We start from the raw sequence: 8997 nt of genomic DNA, 5'->3' as shown, positions 1-8997 counted from the left end.
TCACAGGAGACATTTTGACATGTCACAGCAGGAAAAGCACAGGTGCAAATAATAAAACTGATAATGGCTGAATTCCATTTAGCTGCTTCAGTTTCAGGATCCTGGTATTGTGCAAGCTGGCTCTCTGTCACACTGTCATTACTCACCTGACAGGACACCTGAATAGAACGGAGCCATCGTTAATGTTATTAGTAACACCAAATGTACTAAAGATCAGATCTCACCAATTATAACCTTATTTCTGTTTTCTTTTTTTGCAAAATTATAATATGTTATTTTCCAAAAAGCTGAGCTACTCCATATTTTTTCCACATATTCCCTGGCAACTGCAGAAAATACCTGCTGGGATACAAGTACCTCTGGTTGGGAAACAATGAATAAGGATCTTAAACATTTAGGAGTGGTATTGCCATAACTCTCAAGATTCAGCAGGTCATGCATGATTTTTACCAGCAGAGGGCAGAAGAGGCTCCTTTAAATGCAGCTAGAGAACTATTGTTGAGAGTGGAGATGAAGAAGGGGGGCAAAATAGAGGAGGCAGCTGCTGCTTTGTCAGTAGTGTAATAATGGTGTATGTGGAGATTAAATATACAGTTTAAGAGGAAGAGCTTTGAGTCAGTGTGTAGGTTTGTGAAGAACAAAATGGGGAAATCACATTGCAGATAGCACATTGCGCATCGCAAACAAAACTCATGAGACCACATCTGCAGAACAACCACTACACACAGACTATTTGAGTTGCCCTTTGCACACCTGTTTTCAGATTGTCTCATGAGCTGTCATTTAAAATACACCGCCATTTTCTACTCTAGCACCAAACCACACATCCACTGTGTCTTTGGTCCTCACAGACGCCACACCTCAAAATAATTGAACCCCCAAATCTCTGGGGCTCAACTCCCTCTTCCCACATTACTGACTCCCAGAAAGAGACATCACAGGGAGCAAGAACTGTACTCACTATTAACACCCCCCCGTGCTATCGCTCTTTTCCCCTTGCAGCTTTATTTTTAGCATTCAAACAACTGGTGTCCTAAAAATGGGCCTGTCCTGCATGGGTAGGGGGAGAGGAGAGAGGAGTGCTGCTATGTATGGTATCCACCCCCCAGTACCTCACAGGCCCCAACAGCACTCCTCTTTCGCCTTTGTGTCTGCAGAGGGAAGGCATGAAGGAGTGATTACAGTAGGAGAAAGAGTTGCTAGACTCTGAAGATGCTTGTAGAAGTTGGATTTCTCTGCACAGCTTGGGATGCTTGAGAACTGCCACTGACAGACCTCCGTTTATCTCTAAAACTTTCTGCTGCATTTCCTACATTTCCCTACCCATTCACAGGGCTTAGGTGACCTTTTAGATTGTACAGTTTTATACTGTGAACCTAAAACCAAACTTTGATTTTCCGGGGTGTGTGGTAGCTCCGGACCATGCTCTCCCTGTGGTTGTTCCTGTTCCCTTGCCTGAGCTTAGTGCCTCTGGCCCCGGCCGAGAAGGGCCTGGAGTTCCCACAGTATGACGGGAAAGACCGCGTCCTAGATATCAATGACAAGAACTACAAGAAAGCCTTGAAGAAGCACAGCATGCTGTGCCTGTCCTACCATGGGCCCATACCAGACAACAAGGAGCTGCAAAAACAACACCAGATGACTGAGTTGGTGCTGGAGGTAAAGTATTAAGAAGAGGAAAACAAAGCAGGAAGCAGGTAGAGAAGAGGTGCAGGACCAAAATAAAGGAACAGGACAGAGGGAAAAGAACAGGAATGAAATTAAAAATGTTATGGAAAATAAAGGTGTCACTGAAGGAGATAAAGGAAAGAAAGATAAAGGAAAGGACAAGGTTTGGTTTAGTGGCAGTGGTATGAGAGAGGACACTTACAGTCCAATTAACCAGACTCATATAAAAGATTTAGCATATAACAACTCCACGTTATTGCTCAAGTAATCAGAGAGAGAGCCAACTGGTGCGATATAAAACTCCAGATCTTTCCATTTTAATGTTTGTTTGTGTGAGTTTTGTCAAGGTCAATGCGTACATGTATGCACTCTGTGAGTGCACAGTAGTCCAGTGAGATGCAATGCTGTCACTTAAGGTTATTAGCTTAATTCAATGTGTGCTTCTATCCCTTAGAAATGTATCAGGCTGATTCTCCCTGTGCCTCTCCTTCACTGGCAGAAATAGGCCAAGAACTCATGTGTATTATGTTTTTGAGCAATACATGTGAAGGGCACAACTTCCTTCTCCTCTTTTGTAGTTGACTTTGGTGGTCAAAGCAAAAGTAAGACAGCTTGAAGGTATTTTTTTATTCCGGCTCAGCTAAGCAGATGGATACACATCTAATTGATAGATTAAATCTCTCTGTTTGAATCCCATACAGTAGGAAACAGATCCATTGTGCCCTGTCTCATGTTACACATGGCTGAGGGTGAGTTGTTCTCTGATCTGTTGAAGGTAATTTGAGCCCAGCTGTTCAGTCCTGATATTAGCTTCACTTATTTTACACAGCACAGGTGGGCCATGCGTACAGTAACCATGTACAAAGATGAACTTGTTAAAGCTGATGACTGATAACTGCTGGTGAGCAGAGTGAGCAGATATAGTATTTAACATATTTGCCCCAAAATAAAAATCTACAACTTGCAGATCGTTTAAGCCTGTTTGATATCTGTTCACTTCCTCTTTGTTAATTGGTGGGGGAAAAAAATGAACCTAAACCCCAAAGTTTTGGTTGAATTGCATATACCCTGGAAATCTCAAAAATTCCTCCAGAACGCAAAAAAGTGTCAACATGGGCAGCGTTGGGAGGGGGCGCAATTGGATAGACCTACAACCAATCAGAGCAACGAAACGTGTGACGTTACGTAGCGCTGAGCGACGGAGCGGTGCTTGGTCCGTTTTCAAGCAGGAACAAAATGGCGGCCTGGTCAGAAACTTTCTCAGATTACAGTTAAAAAATACACTGACATGTGTTTCTGAAAACATTTGAGGCGGGAAATATGCAATACAGTAACATAATCTTGATTAATATTTGATTAGTACTGCCTAGTTTGACAGTTTGATCTGAGTTTTGTGAGCCTGGTGGACGGACCTGCAGACTGCACGCAGGCCCAGACCTACAACCAATCAGAGCGGCGAAACGTGACATGTGACTTTTATAACACGACAGGGGGCCAAATACTTTGTACTAAAATGTCAAGATTTGGACCGAATCGATAAATACCCATATACATTGGTTTTCAGCTGAAAAAAGTGGTTTGGGGATTTAGTTACTCTTTAAAGGTGCCCTGAGGAATTTTCTTGTAAACATACAAAAGATATTATGTAAATCGTGCATTGTTTACATTAATGTTTTCTTGCAAGCAATTTTCTTATTCACTGCCATTGTTGGCACATTGCTACATTTGTTGGCGTGTTACAACCACCAACTGTAGATCAGCAGAATAGCAATAAACCGATGGCAGGACATGAAACACACCGCCTGCATGCGCACACATATGCATGAACGTCCTCGTATATGATGCAAACAAAATGGGTACCCACTTATAAAAACCATTGCTGCATAGTGCTACTAGTGGTCAGAACTCCAAAGGATACGTTTAATTATATTTAAATAATAATTTTAATTTTAATTAATTTATTTGTCCAAAGGTTGAAGACAGCACATTACAAGTGTAAACAAGCTTGTTCCATTTGTGTAAGAATCTTTTCTGGCAGGACGGAGTCTAACTTAGCTCACCTACTGTACTTCACAGAACAATTGCCAGAACAATTACATATACTCTTGCTTTGGTTATATTTAGAGCAAGGCAGTCTGGGTGATTACGTAAGTGTGTTTCCATGGCCCCTGGGCAGCTTCAGCACTTCTGTGATATTGCCAACTTTGGTCTTTTTTCTTTCTTAAGACCTTACCTGACACTGTGGTCAAGCTCCCATTCATCTTTCAGCTTCAATTAAGATTTTAACTGAATTTGTTTTTGACTTTTCCGTTTCCAGTGCTCAAAATCCAAAATGAATAATTTTCTTTATGTCTTGTTTCTTTACATCTCATGTGTTTAGTCCTGTTCTTACCTTTTAGTCCTTCATGGTCTTTTTTCTTTTGGCTGCAGCTTGCAGCTCAGGTTTTGGAAGAGAAGGGCATTGGATTTGGAATGGTCGACTCCCACAAAGATGCAAAGGTGGCAAAGAAACTGGGTGAGTATATAAATACTGCAGAACCTTTATTTAGCCTCCTTTAACTGATTGATACTTGCAAGTCCTGAAAGATGATTGCCCTTAGTCACAGATTTAGTCAAGGGTCAAATAACTTTAAGAACAGTCTTTGAATGTATGTACTGATATGTGATTTCCCTCAAACACAGGCCTGGAAGAGGAAGGCAGTGTGTATGTTTTTAAGGCTGATCGGGTGATCGAGTTTGACGGCTTGCTCTCTGCTAACACCCTGGTCGAGTTCTTGTTGGATGTGAGTAGAGTGATTTAAGGGCAGATTCCCAGCTGCTAGCACTAATCCACACCAGTCTTGCCAAAGTCACAAACTTTCCCCTCTTGTTTCTCCTCTTCTGTCTCTAGCTGTTGGAGGAGCCAGTGGAGGTGATAGGAAATGCTCTGGAGCTGAGAGCCTTTGATAGGATGGAGGAAGACATCCGCCTCATTGGTTACTTCAAGAGCGAGGACTCTGATCGTGAGTGTGTGAGGCTGTTGCATGAATGATATGTTTGTAAAATGTATGTTTTTTGCTGTCTGAACACAGCATAGTACCTTGTTAGCTGGGTCTGTGATGGGCTTTCTGTGGCTCATGCCCTTTATTATAACATGAGTGCATTTTAACCCCCTCATCTCCATGGATTTACAGATCCATTTTTACCACTGCTGCACACACAGCTGTCACTGCACTGCCTGGTCACATCTCACATACTGTGGAAGAGCTGAGTCTAGAGTAGTTTACTTGAGCTACAGCTACATCCCATCTGACCAACTGTGGGAGCATTAAGTGGAGGTCAAAGTTCAGCTATTTCTGCTCCCTGGTGTGTAAATGTCATGTATACAAGAGCCAGAGAAAGCACAAACAGATGTGTGATCAGGAAACAAGAATACAACAAAACCCTGTTGCTTACAAAAAAATGTATTCTCCTTATTTCACCCTGTTCTCTTTAATCCTCAGACTATGATGCATTTAAAGAAGCTGCAGAGCAGTTCCAGCCCTACATTAAGTTCTTTGCCACATTTGAGAAATCTGTAAGTAACAAACAAACAAATAAACAGACACATCATTATTCTTGAGTGATTTGTCTTTGTTGCTTCAGGTGGCCAAGGAGCTGACTCTGAAGTTGAATGAGGTGGATTTCTATGAGCCCTTCATGGAGGAGGCAGTCACCATCCCAGGCAAGCCTCACTCTGAGGAGGATCTGGTGGAATTCATAACTGAACACAGGCGGTAAACAAATATTGAACTGAATACTCCAACAAATGTGTATTTAACCAACTTTTTTAAAAGATGCATTTTTTGAGGTCTATTGTAACATGCAATGTGTTTCTGTGCCATCAGACCAACTCTGAGAAAGCTGCGTGCAGAAGATATGTTTGAGACCTGGGTGCGTGATTGTCTGGCTGCAGGCAACATTAACAACTTAAATTTAGTTTTTCCTGACACCAACCAATTTCTCTTCTTCTCAGGAGGATGATATTGAGGGCACCCACATTGTAGCTTTTGCAGAGGAGGAGGACCCTGGTAAGAACATGTTATATGTTATGGCAATTCAATTTATTAAATTCAATTCAATTTTAATTATATAGTGCCAAATCATAACAGATGTTATCTCAGGGCACTTTTCACATAGAGCAGGTCTAGACCGTACTCTTGATAATATTACACTATTTGTTATTGGAGTGGATAAACATGAGACTGTAGAACATATTTGCTCTAGACGGCACCTTTCATACAGGTTAATGCATGACAAGCTAAAATAAGACAAATAAACAGTCAGACAATTGACAATAGGAGGCTAATGTCACACATAATATTCAAGTCAAGTCAACTTTATTTATATAGTCCAGTCTCATCAGGAAGTCATTCTACCCAGAAATAGAAAACCACAACGTGTTGGGTTTACATTGCATTTTTGTTTTTTTTATGGATAAAACAAACAAGATATAATGTGTTTCCCTGTTTCTTCTTAGTCTTAATGCTAAGCTAAGCGAACTGGCTGCTGGTTGTAGCCTTATATCTAACTTACCAGCATGAAAATGTTTCTTTAAATTGGTTGTAATAAGTTTTGAATCACAACTGACGTTGTGTAAAATTGCTTCCAGATGGTTACGAGTTCTTGGAGATCCTGAAGGAGGTGGCCAGAGACAACACCCACCTACCTGACCTCAGCATCATCTGGATTGACCCTGATGACTTTCCCCTGGTGAGCCATGACACCTCTGGGCTTAGACAGACACAGAGGCAGGCAGACAAGAAAGTAGTGAAACATCTAAAAAAGACACCATGTGGATAGATATTTAGCTTACATTGTGCTCTTAATATGGTCTCTTTTTTCACTGACTCCCTTCAGCTGATCCCCTACTGGGAGAAGACCTTCAAGGTGGACCTGTTCAGACCACAGATTGGAGTTGTCAATGTTACAGATGTAAGTCCCTGACAACCTAACAGCCTGTCTGACGTGACACGAATGTTGTGTTGAGTTTCTCCTGACATCATTTGACCTCTCTGCCTGTGTGTTTGTGAGCAGGCTGACAGCGTGTGGATGGAGATGGACGATGACGAGGACCTGCCCACCGCCCAGGAGCTGGAGGAGTGGATTGAGGATGTGCTCTCTGGAAAAGTCAACACTGAAGATGATGATGACGACGATGACGACGATGATGACGACAATGATGACGACGACGACGATGATGAAGATAATGATGACAATGATGGTGACGATAATGGTGATGAGGAGGATGGCGACAATGATGATGAAGAGGATGATGATGATGATGATGATGATGATGATGATGATGATGATGAGTAATACATAGCCATGGAGAATATATGTTGACTCTTCAGTTTTTAACATAAATTTCAGACAAACTACTGTACAGTAAAATAAATAATTCCAAATTTGTACTGAATATGTGCCTGCTAATAATAAGCAAGTCTATTTAATATCCAGAAATGGAATGGGTTTTGGGATTTAAAATAAAATATATACAGTATATACTTATATGTCTGGACCAGACATTTGCCTCAAATTACATTTTGACATTCATATATATAAAGTCTGTTAATAATAAATGACTGTCGATGTCACTATCACTGTCATCAAATTCATTTCTTCTTTTAAACAAGTAAATTGTGAAAACCTCAATCTTCAAGAGAAACACTGCTTACTTAAATATGTAAACATATGATGAAGTTTATTAGATACATATTGTTAACAATTAAAACAGTGGTTCCACAAAAAGTAATGTCTATTGTGGGCTCCTCACTTCAGAGTAAAGATTAGAGTCCAAAATATAAATACAGTCTTTTGTAGCAGAACTTTTTCTTTCTTCTCTCCTACCTCATTAATCATCTCATGAGCCCTCTATGTCATCATCTGTCAGAGCGAGTAGTTTCACTTTTATACTTTTAAGTGCATTTTGCTGATAATACTTCTGTACTTTTACTTAGGTGAAATGTTGAATTCAGGACTTTTACTTGTAATTGAGTATCTTTACATTGTTGTATTGGCAATTTCACGTTTCAAGTAAAGGATCTGAGTACTTCTTCCACCACTAAGCAGCACTTTAAAAATGTAATTTCTTTTACTTGTAATCTGTACAATTACATAAGTTGTGGCTCATTGTCCTCAGTGTCAATAAACCAAACTGGCTGGTAAATGTGTGTTTCCATTTCCCTTTGCTTTTATTCTCCATCCTCCTTTCAAGTAATACAATTTAAGATTTAATGTTTGGTTTACCTAGAAAAGGTACATTTTCTGCCCGGGGGCTTACAGCTTTGAAATTGTAAAACCACATGCTGACAATCTCTTTTATCAATAGCAAAAATCTAATCTCTTCTTTCATCACTACTCACTACTTCCTCTTTCTCCATCAGGTTTATTTCTCACCTGAATTAATGGGGCAGGCAGCAGCTGCATGGGGAGATAATATTGTTATTACACCACTGGATTGATGCTGTAAAGCTCATTAGAATTCTAATTCCTCATGTTTCTCTTCCTCTCTTGCATCCCTGCACTTTTACTTTGCTTTGTTGCTTTCTCTTTTCTTTTGTAACTCATTGCTCTCTCCTCGTCGCCCTCTGCACACAATTAAAGAAACACAATATGCAACGACAGGGGAGGTTTCTTGATCCATGGGTGCTTGGCGACTTCTCAAATGTACTGAGACAGAACAAAGCCTGTGTTTGAAAAGCTAACCAGTAAAATGAACCTCAAGAGAGACACATCAAGATTTTTATTCAGAAGATATTTTTCCTTATCAAATTAATATTCTTTGTAATGTATGGTTAGTTAGTAATTTTATTTCAAATAAAGTGATGTGCACTGTGTTCATTATGCCTGACATTCTGATAGCTGGACATTGATAGAAACCTTTAATCCTGCCTGGGTTCAACACAGGAGGAAGTGTAAGAAATATTAATGTTCTTTTTAATATTTAGTTCATCATATTCGCACTCACATGCACGTCTGGTCGTGAACACCGACACACTTACTTACATTTGTCTTACTCACAGACAAAAGGTGCGAGAAAAGTCACCTTTCTGTTGAATACAAAATACTAAATTAATACAATGCGACAATTCTAATGAGGATAAGATATGCAAAGAAATGTTTCCCACTTCTGTATAACCAATATAATAACTATACTGTATATAGACCTTATTGTTGTTAACTCTTCCTCAAAATAACACAAGAACCAAAAAAATGTCTTTAGTCCTCAGACCTTCATCAGGTAAAATTCATTAAATACAGTTTTTTCAGGATTTTTTTTTTCACTAACAGCCAAACTGCTACTGTAAA

At 40.0% G+C, this 8997-nt stretch overlaps 1 protein-coding gene across 1 annotated transcript; it reads left to right on the top strand.

The window, feature by feature from the left end:
- The first annotated feature begins 17 nt into the window (after nucleotides 1-17).
- On the top strand, nucleotides 18-7859 carry casq2 (calsequestrin 2). Its single transcript, XM_044216522.1, has 11 exons — nucleotides 18-1659; nucleotides 4099-4183; nucleotides 4351-4451; nucleotides 4559-4670; nucleotides 5151-5224; nucleotides 5293-5423; nucleotides 5535-5580; nucleotides 5663-5717; nucleotides 6299-6399; nucleotides 6547-6621; nucleotides 6724-7859. Exons 1-11 carry the CDS (start codon nucleotides 1423-1425, stop codon nucleotides 7003-7005), a joined length of 1299 nt encoding a protein of 432 aa, XP_044072457.1. The 5' UTR covers nucleotides 18-1422; the 3' UTR covers nucleotides 7006-7859.
- Nucleotides 7860-8997: the final 1138 nt, after the last annotated feature.

Source organism: Siniperca chuatsi, linkage group LG12, assembly GCF_020085105.1.
Source record: "Siniperca chuatsi isolate FFG_IHB_CAS linkage group LG12, ASM2008510v1, whole genome shotgun sequence".
In the NCBI taxonomy this organism is placed as follows: Eukaryota; Metazoa; Chordata; class Actinopteri; order Centrarchiformes; family Sinipercidae; genus Siniperca; species Siniperca chuatsi.
The sequence above is the reverse complement of the archived record's forward strand: the minus strand, read 5'-3'. Positions and strand labels throughout refer to the sequence as shown.

Excerpts from the sequence above, each read along its gene's own strand:
- casq2 (XM_044216522.1), top strand. The coding sequence starts at position 1,423 with ATGCTCTCCCTGTGGTTGTTCCTGTTCCCTTGCCTGAGCTTAGTGCCT. Across the intron at positions 1,660-4,098 it reads TGACTGAGTTGGTGCTGGAG|CTTGCAGCTCAGGTTTTGGA; the intron begins GTAAAGTATTAA and ends TTTTGGCTGCAG. Across the intron at positions 5,225-5,292 it reads TTGCCACATTTGAGAAATCT|GTGGCCAAGGAGCTGACTCT; the intron begins GTAAGTAACAAA and ends TTGTTGCTTCAG.